Source organism: Tamandua tetradactyla, chromosome 21 (genome assembly GCF_023851605.1).
Source record: "Tamandua tetradactyla isolate mTamTet1 chromosome 21, mTamTet1.pri, whole genome shotgun sequence".
Classification (NCBI taxonomy): domain Eukaryota; kingdom Metazoa; phylum Chordata; class Mammalia; order Pilosa; family Myrmecophagidae; genus Tamandua; species Tamandua tetradactyla.
The window spans coordinates 60480663-60497402 of record NC_135347.1 but is presented as its reverse complement, the minus strand read 5'-3'; the positions used below and the strand labels follow the sequence as shown (position 1 = coordinate 60497402).

Genomic DNA, 16740 nt, shown 5'->3' with positions numbered 1-16740 from the left:
CCAGACAGATAAACTTGGGCCTTTTCAGAACTGCCAGCAGCAATGTGACAGGCAGATAAGTCTCTGGAATGGGTATTTGCTGAGAAAGGGTCTGCAGACTGCTGGACAAGAACTGTGCTTTTCAGCCAGGAGGAAAGCAAAACGACGGGCACAGTAACACTACTCCTATGCGCCTGCAGACAGACAGGCTCTTGTTCCTGCCGGTTCTGACCAGCAGCCTGGCGGATCACAGACTGTGCTGTGGGGTCCCCTCTGCTGCCCCCATGCCATCAGCTGCTGGCTCACCTCGACAGAGGGTTTATTATTGCTCAGCCCAGCAAGCTGCCAAGTTAGACAAACAGTGTGAATGTGGAAAAGATAAACAAATGAAAACCAAATAACCCCAACAATGCTTGCGCTCATGAAGGCGAGAGACCTGAGCTGCCAGCTATAAAACATAAGTAAACTTACAACTCTCAGGACATGTGTATTTCTTGGGAGAAGGAGAGAATGAAGACCTGTACTCAAGGGCAAAAGATACAGCTGAAGGGATCTCTGTCCACAGTGCTAGGAAGCCAAAACATGGCCAATCAAACATCAGGAACCAAGAAGCCTCCTCTCCTAAAAAAAATCCGGATATATTCAGGACAACCACTTGACTTGCACTGCTGCTCATTCAGGAACGAGAAGGAAGGAGAGCAGAATCACAGGCTGCAAAATGGCATGGGACAAAAGCCTTGGGTACTTTAGAGGTTTCTTAGACGGGAAGAGAGATTAAATAAAACAGGTTGAGAGTGAGTAGACAAATGATGATATAGAAAGTGTCGTGTATAAAAGTCACCTGGTAGTTTTGAATTGTGACCAATCTTATCATTTCATTAAAAAAAAAGTGGTATGCAGCCTTTTCTTCATGGTGTTCAAATAAAGGCTTTGTTACTGTTAAGTGGCAAAAGTGGCAACGCTCGTTAGCTCTCAGTATCAAAATAAAAGAGCTCCAGGCTGAGCAGGGCTAAGGTACAGATGCCAGAGTTGGAGTCCAGCGGCTCCCCATTAGCTGCAGCACTGGCTTTTCCATCGAATGGGCAAGCTTTCTACAGTGTCAACTGATTTCGAGTCTCCAACCTTAGACAACTGCATGCAGCGCTCCGTCCTCCCTAGCGAATTCTCCCTCCTGTGGCAGCAGCCTGGCCAGGTGGCAAGCTCGGCTCCTGGGCTGGGTGGAAGTGCAGACGGCTGAGAGGGCCAGGGCAACGGAAGGAAAGAAAGAACGCCAAGAAGGAAACACAGCTGGCTGTAAAGACTGTGGTGTGCACAAAAATCGTATCACTGAAGGAAGGCAAAGTCTACAATTATCAAAAGGTTTGTGAGCTGTGCTAAACTAGAACCAAAGAGCAGGAGGCCACCGCTTGACTATTTAAACCATTCAATTACTGCTACCCACTAATTTTAAAAGGGTAATTACTTTCTTTTGCATCTTGCTGGAAACTTTGCTTCCATCAATTATTAACTGCCTCCAACTCAAACAAATAAAATCAGATTGCAAAGAGATAATTCCATAATAACTACAATATTTTTTGACAAGTTTTTAGAAAGAGGGCATTGATAATAAAAACACTAGCACTGTAGAAGTTAACTGAGTGGGAACATTCAGTATAAAAATCACATGAAAGAGGAGGCAATAAACAGGAGTAGCTACTAAACATTAATAGATCGCTCTAACTGAACACATGATCTGGCTACCCTACAAACTATAAAAGGACTATGACCAATTCTTTCACGTTATCCTAGTTTTGATTAATCTTAAAAATATAATAATGATCCAAAGAGAAATCTACAGTCCCTTTGGAACCGGTGCTGACTAAAAAGGTGTGAAGTAAAGGAGTCATATAATTCTGAGTAATGTGATGGCAGGTCCCATTAGAAAACTCAAGGCTGTTTGCACTGGTTTGAGCAGAGTGGCCTTGGAGTTGAGAAGAAACGTGTTTGTGATTGCTGGACACAAGTGCACATGCATTGTCATAATCTGAGTGTATGAATGAAACGAAGAAAAAGTCAATATAACTAAATGGGGGAGATGGTTATGCAGCTATAGAAGCCTAACAAGTGAAAATATGACTCAAAAAAGGAATTTATTAATAAAAGTTATGGATAATTGTTGTTTCAGTCTAAAACAACAATAACAAAACAACCCACTAACACTGCAGATTAAAATATCTTTCCTGCTTGTGATCCCGGATCCCTAGAGACTGAAAGGGAAATTTAGGTTAATTTTAACTTTCAACAAATACATACTGAAGCTACAGTAAGTAAGGCATCAAGTGCAAGAACCTACTTCAGGAGAAATACTGTATTTCCCACGTCCCCTTGTGGAACAGAAACAAGATTCTCATTCAAAACGTACCCCCAAATGGTCACCCAGTCAGGGCTTGAACATTTCCAAAGAACGCACTATTTACTGAGCAAGGCAGATAAAAATTTTATTCTTTAAAAGGTCTGATTTTTTTTTTTAAGTCAGGTTTACTGAGACGAAATTGTATAGAGTAAAATTCACACATTCAGCACATAGTTCTGTGAGTTCTGACAAACACATCCAGTTGTATAATCACCACCACAATCAAGATGTAAGAATAGCTATCACCTTGAATATTCCCGAATGCCCATTTGTCAGCAAACTCTCTGGGGTTTGCTGGTCAATTTAAGCAAACAGATAACTTCTCCTTGAGTTCCTTTCTAGCACCAGTTACTAATTTTGTAAGATGAAAGTGAAAAAGGTAATAAAACCATAATTTTTCTCTGTTTGTTGGCTTCTGATTTATATTCTGCCAATTTCCAAAAAGAATTTAAAGAAATTAAAAGCTCAGTTTGCAAGGTGTTTTCTCTGAGTCCTTGATACAATCATTCGACCTTCTGGTATCCCTGTTCGCCATTCTAAATAAGGTGTTAAAAAGTAAGTGGATTTTTGATAGAGAATAATACGGGCATGGAATTTTGCAAATATGAAGTGCTAAATAAATGCAGCACAATAACACATTTTTTTTATATGAAAGTGGATAACACAAGGACTTGTTAGATATCAAAGTCAAAGTTTGAATTTGTCAGATCCATAGCTTAAAAATGAGGCCAGGAGCCCTATACTCGGTAACAGCGGTATAAAATAGGGTCTGTGAGATCCACTCCAGGAGAAACACTGCATTTTCCACGTCCTCTCGTGGAACAGAAAGCAACCACAGCTAGGACACACGTCATCAATCATTCTCTCTCTCACCTGGCTGCTGCTCTGCTTCTCTAATCTAGGAGACATCTCTTACCCACTCAGATGTCAATACTTAGCGGGCAGCCACCACAGCAGGCACAGTGACCCACGTTCTGTCTCTTCCGGTCTGCCCAAGTCAAAACAATCTTAAAGATGACATTTCTCTCTCTTTCTGATACCAAAAGAAAAACCCACTGAACTGACTGCCCGCTCTGGTGCTCTCTTTCTCACTTTCATACTTTGTAAAGGGAAAGAGGCAAGACTTTCACAGGCAGGCTGCACATCTGTACTATGCTGAGGAAGGAGAGAAAGGAGGAAAGAAAAAAGAAAAACAAAGGAAGAGAAACCAGAATTTCTGGAGATTTCTGGAGATTTTAGTGAAGTGGTCATGATCAGGTCTGTCACTAAAAAAACGAGCAGGTTAAGACAGCCGGCCCGGGGGATGGAGTACCAGCATAAACGCAGGAGGAATGAAGCTGGTGTTCAGCAGATTCATGCGTTGGAATGTGAAACTATGGATTTCTTTAGTGGTGTTTCTGCGGGAAGAGAAGCTCAGCATTCATCTGGTTTCTTAAGATTTGTTTTTTGTTTTAGTGAAGGAAAGCACCTCAATTGTTTTTAACATTCTGACTATTACATGAAAAAGTTGAGGCCCTAAGTTCTCTCTGTTTATAGTATAAGGTGAAACTAGAGTTAACTCCAGTTAAACAACCCACATTTGTAGCTGGTTTCTATTTCTATAACTCAATTGACTTCTCTATTAAGACTTTAAGCTCTTAAAAGGCAGGGGACAAGTTTTCTTTTCTGTCGTGTCTTAAAGGTGCCTGATGATTTGGCAACAAAGACTAGGTGCTCCAAAGACTGTATAAATACCAATAATGCGTGCTGAAATTCACTAGAATTATTTATATTTTAAACAGTAATTCATACACTATTTCATACCAGCTAGGATGGCCAGAATCAATAAAATGGAAAAAAAGGATTGGTGAGGATGTAGAGATACTTAAAATCTCTCACACATTGCTGACAGGAATGTAAAATGGTACAGCTGCTGTGGAAAACAATTTTCAGTAAGTTAAACACAGAATTACCATATGATCCAGCAATTCCATTCCTAGGTATATACTCAAAAGAACTGATGGCAAGTGTTCAAACAAAAGCCTGTACACAAATGTTGATAGCAATATCATTCACAAAAGTCTATTGAAAAAAAAGTCTATTGATGATAGCCAAAATGTCAATCAACTAAAGACATAAACAAAATGTGGTATATCCATACAATGGAATATTGTTCAGCCACAAAAGGGATGAGGTAGTGACACATGCCGCAGCATGGATGAACGCCCAAAAGCCAGACACAAAAGGTAACGTATTGTATGACTTCACTTTATGGATTTACCTATGCTAGAACTATCTAAAACCACCAGAACCCTAAAATCCTTTTTCAGGACTCATGCTGAGTGACTCTAAACAACAACAAGCCGAGATCCACTCATCAAAATATCAGCCATTTACAAGTCTCTATTAAATTGGAGCAGCTCCCTCCAAAACAGCAGTGATACAAATAAATGAATAACGACTCAAAACGACATAGCTGCCATTAGGGCCACAGCTGATTGCACTCTAGTCGATCCGCGCTCCAGTTTCCTATCAGGTGGACATCGTTTCCCCTGCTCGGGCGGGCAGTAGACACCACGTGCAGGGCAGACTCGCAAGTTGACACTGGGAACTTCAAGATGAAATTGTATAACCAAAAGTTAAATTCAAGGTCCCGAGAGTACATTTTAATGGAAGAATGAGTTGTGTAGGAGATAAAATTTTTAGTGATTAATCCCTCCATTAGCGAGGTATTTTCTATTTAAATGAATACTCACTGCTAGGCAAGTTATATCTTAGTCAGCCATCTAAAGTAATTTTCCTATGCAATACAAATTGTTGTTTAGTTGTTACTTTCTTTTACTCCTTAAGTAAACTTAAGTAGTCATAACCATCCAGAGGTTGCTACCAAAACATTATTGGTATCAAACCCCTGTTATAGGGCAATTCTAAAACAGAAATGGCTAAATCCCTAAAAAGAAAAAGAAAAGGAAAGGGGAGGGGTGAGGTGAGCAGAAGGATATTGAGAAATTTTCTGTCAACAATCTGGAACCATAAAAAACAACCACTTTTTGTAGATAAAAAGGAAAGACTTTTGGAAATTGAGATTTATGTGTGTGTCAGTCCAACTGGGTTTCAGGAAGTTTTAATTCACCACGTACAAAAAACAAAGCAAACTTCGTTATTTATATATGAAGATAGGAAAATTAAGAGACCTTCCTTTCTTTCTTGTGCCAGTAGAAAGTAAAAATCAGAATGACAGCATTTAATGGGGAGCTCTTCTACTGAGCTCAAAATGTCCCCACTTATACCAAAACTAACCTTTAAAAAAAAAATCTAAGTATTTGAAATTGTACAAGCATTCATAATAGGCTAGAAAATTCTTAAGCGTGACCAAACACAAACTTTATGCTAAAGAAAAGCTTAGGGGCTAGAGTCAATTCCTTTTAATATGATAAAAATCATCAGAAAGAATGATTACAAATTTTGAATAAGGAGCTATTTCTTTGCTAATAAACCTCAGACAAAGATCTGGGTTCATCTGTTCTGGCTGGCAAAGCTTTCATAAAACTGCCGTGCTACAGATAAACAAAAACTTGTAGCCTGTCCCAGGAGGAGGGAATGAACAATCTGAAAAACATCTTTTATTTTCTTAAGAAAACTTAAAAAAAAAAAAAAAAAAAAAGAAGAAGCCTCCAAGTGCCAGAAGCGCGCTGCCTCAGTGTAAGCCGTAGGCTGCTCTCCAAAGGCCCTCTGCTCTTCCCGGCAGGAGTAACAACGGAAAGGAGAGTGCTCCTTGGCAAGGGTGCAGATTTTCTTCTTTGGTTCCACCCTCCTCCCCTTGATTAGAAAAAAAAAAGCCTTGATGAATAATAGTTAAACAGATTCCAGACAGGCTTAACCGAAGAAGTCCTCTCAAACCCAAGGAGATAAAATTGTGCAGAGGTCTTTCCTGTTTGCCTTCGTGGGTTACCCACTCAGGGAAGTGTTTCTGCACCCACAAAGGGCTGGGCCACCGAGCCTGCGTCACAGCACGGCTGCACTTCGTGGGAGAGAAGGAACAAGTTACGAACAGAACCTTACTCTACTAGCTTCCTACACACCACCTGCTCCCATCCGGGACCAAGCGGGGGGGGGGGGCGGAAGCTCATCCTCTGAGAGCTGCACATTAAGTGGAATTTTAAACGTGGTCGATGTTAAGTCCAGTGCAGCCTTTAGTAAACAGGTAAAAATTTCCCTTCACTAATTTTAGGCACAAAATCAAGGGAGCTGGCTTGTTTTATTTTCAATAGAATAACATTAAGGAAAAGCTAAATGTTAAAGAAAGTAGAGAGAATAACTCCACTTCTCTACCCATATGGAATTACTTTATTACAACAGAATGGAGCATTTGGTGAGGATAAAGCTGCTCTCATCTGCATCTGATTGTTCATCAATTTCTGTGAGTCAAGACACTGTGCCAGACACTGGAGGGCTCACCTTCAATGAAGTTAGACTGGGATTATAGAAAAACAAATATTTGTTTGCACATCTACAACAAATTAAGCAGAAAAACTCATAAGAATCCAGTCCATTATGAACTATATATAGTATTGATTATTTCACAACATTCTGATGCTAAAATTTTTTTAATTGGCTGTCAATAGAAAAATGAGTTCAGCTTTTCTCTCCCCTTCCCAATAATCCCTAGCACAGTGTTTTTCATTGGTTTGTTTTCTTTGGATACATTTTTAAGAAATAAAATGCTTAAGTTAGATAACGCCCTGCCCTCCTCCTCCTCCTTTCCAGGGAGGAAAATTGGCAGCCATCATCCCACGGATGATTCTCTACCTTTACCACCTTAGGGATGTGTCTGGATTTATAAAAATGGCATGCAGTGCTATGCTTTTCCAACTTGTCAGTTTAAATATTGGTTCCACTTTAAGTTTTCATTGTCTAATTCTACAGGCATTAATTTAGTTTGAAACTGCACGAGAACTGTGCCTTCCAGGTCCTGACAGAAAACGGTGTAAACCACAGTGACGGGTGCTTTCACAGAGGCAGGAGGGCAGGGACAGAAGCAGCAGGATCACTCTCACCCCAAACGTGGGCGTGTGCAACGCCACTTGCGATGGTCAAACTGCATGTCAGCTTGGCTAGGCCATGGTGTCCGTCCAGTGGTCTGGTCATGCAAGCACAGGCCTAATTTTTCCTGTGATGAAGTTTCATAGATTTAAATCACCAGTCAGTTGGTCCCATCTATAGCTGATTACGTCTACAGTAAACAAAGGAGAATGCCTTCAGCGATGAGAGAAGTCTCATCCAATCAGCTACAGGACTTAAAGCAAGAACTGATGAAAGAATTTCTACCTCTGCTTCAGCCAACAGCTCTACGGAATTCAGACATACCAACCCCCAGAGTTCTGTGAACCAATTCCTATAAAAAATTTCATAAAACCACACACACACTGTTGTCTATTTCTCTGGAGACCCCAGACTAGTATGCCACCTTTACTATGGAGACACATCAGCACTGCTACGAGGAAAACCCCTGGTAAAGTGAACTTGACTGCCGCTCTGGGTCTGATGAGAACCAGTCCTGACTCACTGCCTTGGTTGAGTCACTTAATCTGAGAATTTGTTTTGTCATCTATAAAATAGAAGCAATAATGCCTTATTCACTGGGTTATTATGAAAGTCAAATAAGAGTTAGCTAAATATTTTGACAACTTTTAATCCCTTTTGGAACCAAACAGGGAAGAAATATGCACACATACAAGGAATGTTACTATTATTATTACTAGTTTACTTGATCCAGCACTTGACATTCAGTCTGGTATTGTTTACTAATTGCTTTAAGTGTGTTTTTAAGGGTAAGTTTAAGGTGAAGGCCAGTGGCATAACTGCCTTTGAAATAGAGAAATAGTTAAGGGATAGGATTTGGCATCACTAAAAAACTGCTTCCTACTTTGACCCTCAGAAAACTCACTCTAAAACCTCAGTCTTCATTCTGTAAAATGGGAATAAAAGTTGTCCTTGCCTCATAGGGTAGGACTAAGACCAGATAAGAGGATGTAAATGTGCAGCACAGTACCGAGCATATAGTGAGTGCTCCATGAATGTGAGCTCACAGCCGTTCTCATGCACACAGACGGTCTGCATGGCACAGGGTATGCAAGTAGAGCAAACACCTGCCTGCCACTAGCCAGGTGGAAAGAGACAGTGTAGGAAGGAGGGGCTGATGACAGTCCTGTGTTCCTCATTCCTCTAGAGATACTCTCAAATGAGGTGATGCGAAGGAGATGCAAAGTGGAGAACAGAGAGGCTTTTTCATATCACAGTGAGGCTCCAAGCCAATCAGTGCTGGAGTGTGCCAGTCGGTCTGATGACCGATACAGGGTTCTGATTTCATTTATGATAGAAAAAGGTCCAGCCAGAGAATGAGCTTGAGGTGACCTAGTCAGGAGTTAATTTTCCCAGTTGTTCTCTTGTCCTTGAGCTGGTTTTCACAAGCCTGGCAAGACATAACTATCTTGAGCTGTCTGTTGCTCGGCGCCCACCAGCCTCCGGCTAGAGTAAATAACCAGGGAACACAAATGCCTACTGAAGGTACATCACGCCACTCAAAAGAGGAGCTGCCAACCACTGCTCATGGCTCTGATCTGAGTTTGGGGCAGAGTCTCAGAGGACGAAAGGAGACGTTAGAGGAAAAAGAAGGGCAATGGAGGCAAAGCATTTGCTGTGGAACAAGCTGCTGCCCAGTCAGGAACCTTTGCTCTCCTAAGCCACGAACCCTCAGCTTTTTTCATCACTTACCCACAAAGGTTGGCCTGAAAAGAATTTAAGCCTGGCGACTCCCACTCCTGCCCCTAACCTAAATGGAACCCTCAGCCCACCAACACAGCAGCAGCGGTTGGCAGCAGCCACATGCAAGTGGCCACCCAGTCAACAAATACAGTGAAAATCCACGACTTTATAGACACAGTGATTCCCATGCTGAAAAAAATAGTAGACATAAATTATCACCAATAACTGTATATTAGGACCCTGTGTTAAGATCTTTCTCTCCAAAATATCAGCGATGACGGAACTGTTGCTATAGTGACCAAATAATCTGATCATTTTCTACAATTCTATGCAAACACCATAAAGCAATACTTTTACTAATTATATTTCCACCAGTCTGTAATGAAAATGAATGAATAAATGAATAAATTTGTTATAAAATGGCATAGCATACTAAAGAGTTGCTTTTTATGAGTAATCATACTGAAGAAAAGATTCATTTTCCTTTTATTTAACTCTGATCTTTATTTTACTTGACTTTAGATCTTTATTTAACTGTGACTGAGAATGATGATGATAATATTAGTATTGAGCATTCACTATGTGCCAGGCAACTTGTGCTAAGTACTTACATACTTTTTCCTTTTTACAAAGTAGGAAATTGAAACTGAAGGGGATGCATTTAGCCCAAGGGCTTGCAGTGAATCCAATGGTGTTTTTTCCCTTTTGCATTTGAAACAGACTGCTAGTTGTTGAGCCTCAGCAGTAATTAGCTTGCCTTTAGATAGCCAGCTTTTAAAAAATGCAGCCTTATGAACATTAGAATTGTACTTGACATGGCAAGATGTTCATATTTTAAGAGGAAACAAATGAAGCCCACAGAGTCTTTCATCTCATCTCTCACGGAGTAGTCTGCCAGGGCTATTTTGTTGGGGAACCTCGAAAGAACCCACAGATCTCTTTTGGGTTGGTCAGTTTCCCCAGAGAGGACTCCTCCAATCTCTTCCCTGAGAAGGAAAACAAACCTTGTGTCCTCAAGTCCAGAGTCCCCTTGTCTGATCATTCCAGAAAGAAAATAACCAGTCCTCTGCTAGAGTTAGAGAGAAACCTGGGCATTTCACTACTTTTTATGAAACTTTCAATGAATCCTTTGTTTTCAGCTTCATCCAGATCTCTGATTTGAGAATCCCTCACTGCTTTTTAGTTATGAGCCCTTCCGGGGGTCCTAGAGCATGGACTGCTGTGGTTCTGGGCTTCTGTCTCTGCTAAGTTTTAGCTTTCTCTTTCTGCTAAGCAAGCCCAAAATCTTATCTGTTTTTCAGCTTCCAAAACGTTGTTTCCTCTCTGCTGTTCTCTTTATTTTCTACATTTTTATCCCTTTATTAACATATTTGTGGACGTTTCAGTAGAGAATAGAGACTAGCACATATGTCCACTGCCACAATTAATTGGAAGACTTCTATAAGCTGTTTGATCTAAGAACTAGTCAACAGACTGTAACAACCTAAAAACCAATGATAAAGGAAATACATTTCAAGCATTCAAATACATTTCAGTAGCAACAATCTTCTGTTCGAAAAATAGAAGAAAATATTTTGAATAAGGTACTCAACTCTTCTGGAATTTACTTTCAATAAATTATAAAACAAAAGGCTGTATCAGATATTAAACAATCCTTTCAACTGTAATATCTTTAAGCAAAGGGTAAAAATAAATCAGTACCATATTTTGAATTCTTTGCTCAATCTAAAATGTTTTATTGTTGCATTTATGTAGTGGCAGAAATAAAATACAGGGTAAATCAAAGTTATTTTTAAACCCACGCAATGCCCAGTACATGGATAGTATGTGAAATCCTGACAAGGAATATTAAGGCACAGTCCCTAAATTATAATATTACCTCTCTCTTTCTCTCTTTTATTCCTGGAATTAAAAAAAAATAAAAAAAGATAATCACACATAACACTATTCATGATTACTCTGAGCAATTAAGGATAGTTAAATTAAATTGTAAACTCTTTCCTTTATGAAGGTAGGCAATGATGTAAAACCACAACACTTTCTTAAAGATGAAACTTCAGCCATATTCACAGGACATTTACTGCTCTGAGGATTTTTTTTTTAATGAAGTGTTTTCTTTTATCAGTGTCTGAGGAGTTAAAAGGCTCGGAGAATGGAGGCAGCAAGATTATGAAACCCAGAAAGCAGGAATTGCCAAACAGGCTGAAACCCAGCAGGGCACCAAGGCGCTTATAGGACAACTTCCTGTAGCGGGTTTGTACAAAACCAGGGGAATCAGGGAATGCACGCCATGACACAGCCCACCCCGTGTGCGCTCTCTCTCTCTCACACACACACAAGATATCATAAGGTGGTAAAAGAAGAAAGGAATAAGGGAGGAAAAACAAACAGGAGAAAGGGAAATACTCGAATTGCCCCCATTTATGATCCTTAGGGCTCACATGCTTTACGTGAAGACAGCTACAGACCAACAGAAAGAGACAGACAGACATCTGAATTCAGCAAAGTAAGCACTACACTGAAACAGGGAAATATGATCTCTTCCTTCTGTACACTGCAGAGAATCACTTAAATTAATGAACGCTACAGCAATATTACACATAAGAGTACCTGTTTCCTCTAACTAATGTAATTAAATTATTTCATTCTTTGCAAATGCCTCATGGCATTTGATACAACACAGAACCATATCATTAGGCATATTTTATTTTGTATCAATTCAAGCAACAAAAAAAGGCTCAAATGGTTGAATTAAGAATTCTCTGTTAGTGAATTAGGTCACTGAAAAATCAGGAATGTTGTTCGAAATGTATCATGGTCTTTTGCTTTCTGGTTACCTCTGTTCTTTCCTTCACAGAAGTGTTTGCTGCTAAGAAATGTGAATGTCATTTTTATTCACTAAATCAAAGAAATATTCAAGTTTTAATAGCTCTATACAGAAGAGCTTACCTTTCACAACTAAAAAGTAATACATTTTTTGATTTACATTCAATATACATAAATACACTGAAATAAAGATAACAGATAAGGACAAAGGGCTAAGGGCCTCCAGATTACATACGTACTAACCTGCCCCTGACGCGAATACTAGTCACTCCTTACACAATTGCTTTCTCTTCAGGTAGTCAAGCACACAGCCCACGTATGATGCAGTCAATAATAAAATCAGTTATTTTACTGAATTTGTTGAGTTTTTACATTATTCCAGTCATTGTGCTAACTGCTTTTAAAGATTATTCATGTATTTATCAGAACAACCCTCTATAGTGTAAGGATATTACATTCATTTTACAGATAAGGAACTTGAACATCAAAAAGCTAAGTAACTCTCCCGAGGTCATGCAGTTTATACGAAAGGAGCAGGATTCAAACCCAGACAGTCTGACTGCAGAGCTTTTGGGGGTAAAGTCTCTAAAACTCTCTACCAACAATCAACTTCCCAATGCCTCAATCAGGGTGTTAACAACAAAACGGGTGGTGCTCTTGCAATTAAGATTACCTGTTGAAAGAGGGGCTGATTGGCTAGAGAACTTAGTCATTTCATAAAAGTTAGAGATAAAATCAAATGAATGAATCATTTTGAATGAAAGTTATTGCCTGCTTCTCTCCTGATTCTGAAATACCACATTATAAATAGAAAATTCAGTACGCCACCGCAGGCCTAAGGTTTCCATTATTGTTCACCAATAGCAATCAAACAGCACCGCATTTTGTTGAACCCTCCAATGACTACGAATCTAATTGAATAAATACCAATTGAGCTCAAATGACCAATTCCTGAGACACCAGGGTTTCAAACAGGAAGAGTTCATTGCCAGGTGTGAAGCAGGAGATCACATGGCCTAAAAATCTGTCTCTCTGAACTCCAGTAACTGACAGTTTTATAGTATCAAACTATGCGCAGGCTTCAGGAAAATGAGCACAAAGGCTGGGGTGATGAGGTTCCAGAAGATCCGACGATTGAGCATTGTGTGAACAGATACCCGCTCAGTCACACCCTGTAAGAGGACGGCAGCCTCAACACGATGACGGGTCTGATCTTTAGAGGAAATGAGGCACAGGTCACGCAGAGGTTAAAGTTCAGGCTGCTGCCCATGTCAGGTGGGCCAGTTCTGGTTAGGTCCAGCTTTGCTAGTAAGATAGTTCTGGAGGTGGCGTGGGTTAGCTCTGGGCTGACCAAGTCCTCTCATTAAGAAACATTAAGGGCTGTTTTCAGTAGCCATAGGACTCGAAAGTGGAAAAACAGCCTAAGAGGATTCAAGTGAGGGTCAGTCAAAAGACAAAGGCCACGCAGTTATACAATCACTAGCAAAGACCCAGGCAGCTGGATCACAGTTCAGAGATATCAGGTATTCCTTTCTGTCAGAAAGGAACAATTAAATAATGATTCAATAATCATAATCCTCTAAATCCTAACTTCTCGGTTCTATAATGATATCACAGATGGACATATCTGCTACAGTCCATGTATCACGGGGTTACGAATTTTGTTCTCTTACACATTTATACTCACACATAAGAAACTGCTCCCAAACAGTGTAACATGCACCTTATATTGAAGAAGCAGAGCACAGTCATTCCAAAATTTTAAATAACGAAAGATATTAAAAGAGAATGAGTAAAATAAAATTTAAGATAAAGGGTGGGTAGGAGAAAGGGTCTGTGCTGACCTGGAGGCAAAGCATCCTATTTTAGAATACTGTAAAGCTGGAAAGGGGCTGTCTTCAAACTATCCATCCAATTCCTTTATGTTTATTTTTCATTTATCAACAAAGTGATCACTATGCAAATTTGATTACAAGCTCTTTGACAATTTCATTATACAAACTGTATTAACTGAGCCTTAACTTAATAACTACAATGTTTATTAATTTTTAATTAAAAGTATTTAATAAGATATATTAAATGAATCTTCTCACCCAAATAGCTATCCAGAAATCATTTAACATGGAGTCGGTGTGGCTGCAGAACTATATGGATGGCTGAGGCAGAGTGCAAGCAGTTTGAAAAGAAGACTCATTTGAGGAAAGGGAATTACTGTACTTGGAGAGTGACTGTGAAGTTTACAAACTGCTTGGCACCAAACATCTTCAAAGATCAAGCATCCAAGACAAAGAAAAAGAGTCTCAAAAGAAACTGACCAGCCCATGCATCTAAGAGAACAGGCTGCATCTACGATGCTGTTCCAGAACGCACTGATGTCTAATTTGTGATAAAAGGACACTACGCTTTGATTTTTTTGTTTGAAGAGGCTTTTCAAGCAAAGGGAGACAGAAATCTTGTGTTTTCTGTGATCTGGGGTAATTCCAAGCCATTTTGTCTTTAGGTTCCCAAAGACCTTAGGGGAAACATAGGTGCTAAAAGAGCTAAGTCGTAGGTAACTCCTGAAACTGTATCTCGAGCCCAAACACCTCTCCCATCTACAGACCCACACATTCACTGGCCTCCCGGACACGCCACTTGAACCTGGCACAGGTTCCTAAAACCACCACGTGCAGATTCGTATGCTGCTTCTCCCTCCCTCCCCCAACCATACTCTTTCTGTAGTTCTCCCCTCCACTGGCGGGACCTTCCTCCAAGCTCTGAATCCCACACCCAGATCTGAACATCTGTTAGTCTCTGTTCTACCAGTTCTAAAACTCCAATTCCCCAGTGGTCTCTTCACAAGCTTCTACTTGAAATCTTTTTTGAAATGGCAAGAAACTATCTTTCCTGATAGCAATGTAATAAATTTCATTGTAAATGCAGTCATAGAAAAACGCAGAAGTCAGTCACTTGAATTCTCACCACCCAGAGCTGGTATTCCATCGTTTATTTTACCAATTTCCCAATGATGCTTCTATTTTCCCCCCACTATTATAAACAAGGCTACAATTAATTTTCTTGACATATGAATTTTCTGGCACTCCGCCTATTATAGATTTCCAACCTCATTCCCTTATGATCTGAGAAAGTGTTTTGTATGATTTCAATCTTTTTAAATTTATTGAGACTTGCTTTGTGACCCAGCATATGGTCTATCTTTGAGAATGATCCATGAGCACTTGAGAAAAAGGTGTAGCCTACTGTTGTGGGGTGTAATGTTCTATAAATGTCTGTTAAGTCTAGCTCATTTACTGTATTATTCAAATTCTCTGTTTCTTTATTGATCCTCTGTCAAGATGTTCCGTTCATTGATGAGAGTGGGGAATTGAAGTCTCCAACTATTATGGTAAATAGTCAATTTCTCTTTCCAGTGTTCAGTGTTTGCCTCATGTATTTTGGAGCATTCTGGCTCAGTGCATAAATATTTATGACTGTTATCTCTTTTTGTTGAACTGTTCCTTTTATTAATACATAGTGTCCTTCTTTGTCTCTTTTAACTGTTTTTACATTTAAAGTCTAATTTGTTGGATATTAGTATAGCTACTCCTGTTCTTTTCTGATTATTTGCATGAAATATCATTTCCCAACCTTTCACTTTCAACCTATGTTTATCCTTGGATAACATTTAGTGTTATTACTGTATGGGTAGTACTTTCTTTTACCATTTTGCCTTTTGGATTTTATGTCATATCTAATTTTTCTTCTTTTTACCTTTACTGATAGTCTTCCTTTCTACATTCTTCTTCATGCCCCTCTCTCTTGTCTTTTCATATCTGCCTCTAGAGCTCTCTTTAGTATTTCTTGCAGAGCTGATCCCTTGGTCACAAATTTTCTCAGAGATTTTTTTGTCTGAAAATGTTTTAATTTCTCCTTCATTTTTGAAGGACAATTTTGCTGGGTATAGAGTTCTTGGTTGGCAGTTTTTTTCTTTTAGTAATTGAAATATGTCATCCCACTGTCTTCTTGCTTCCATGGCTTCTGCTGAGAAATCTGCACATAGTCTAATTTGGTTCCCTTGTATGTGATGGATTGCTTTTCTCTTGCTGCTTTGAAAATTCTCTCTTTCTCTTTGACATCTGACATTCTGATTAGTAAGTGTCTTGGAGTATGTCTATTTGGATCTATGCTCTTTGGGGTAGCTGCACTTCTTGGATCTGTAATTTTAAGTCTTTCATAAGAGTTGGGAAATTTTCAGTGATAATTTTCTCCATTAGATTTTCTCCTCTTTTTCCCTTCTCTTCTCCTTCTGGGATACCCACAACACATATATTCGTGCACTTCATATTGTCATTCAATTCCCTGAGTCCCTGCTCATATTTTTCCATTCTTTTCCCTACATTTTTTTTCTTGCCGGATTTCAGATGCTCCATCCTCTGTTTCACTAATCCTATGTTCTGCCTCTCAAAATCTGCCATTGTAGGCTTCCATTGTTTTTTTCATCTCTTCTACTGTGCCTTTCATTCCCATAAGTTCTGTGATTTGTTTTTTCAGACTTCTGGTTTCTTCTTTTTGTTCTTTCCTTGCCTTCTTAATATCCTCCCTCAATTCATTGATTTGGTTTTTGATAAGGTTTTCCATGTCTGTTTGTATATTCTGAATGAATTGTTTCAGCTCCTGTATCTCATTTGAATTGTTGGTTTGTTCCTTTGACTGGGCCATATCTTCAATTTTCCTAGTGTGATTTATTTTTTTGCTGGCATCTAGGCATTTAATTACCTTAATTAGTTTATTCTGGAGATTGCTTTCACTTCTTTTACCTA

At 39.4% G+C, this 16740-nt stretch overlaps 1 protein-coding gene across 7 annotated transcripts in view; it reads right to left on the bottom strand.

Annotated features, from left to right (window-relative positions):
- MRPS27 (mitochondrial ribosomal protein S27) overlaps positions 1-16740 on the bottom strand; it is a 121890-nt gene that overhangs the window by 19562 nt on the left and 85588 nt on the right. Inside the window, exon 1 of one of the 7 annotated variants that reach the window (XM_077139507.1) lies at positions 7408-7518. The exons of the other annotated variants lie outside the window; for them this stretch is intronic. Coding sequence (XP_076995622.1) covers positions 7408-7454 — 47 coding nt within the window. The 5' untranslated portion in view covers positions 7455-7518. Of the gene's footprint in view, positions 1-7407; positions 7519-16740 lie in introns of those variants that run through there. 7 annotated transcript variants of the gene reach the window in all.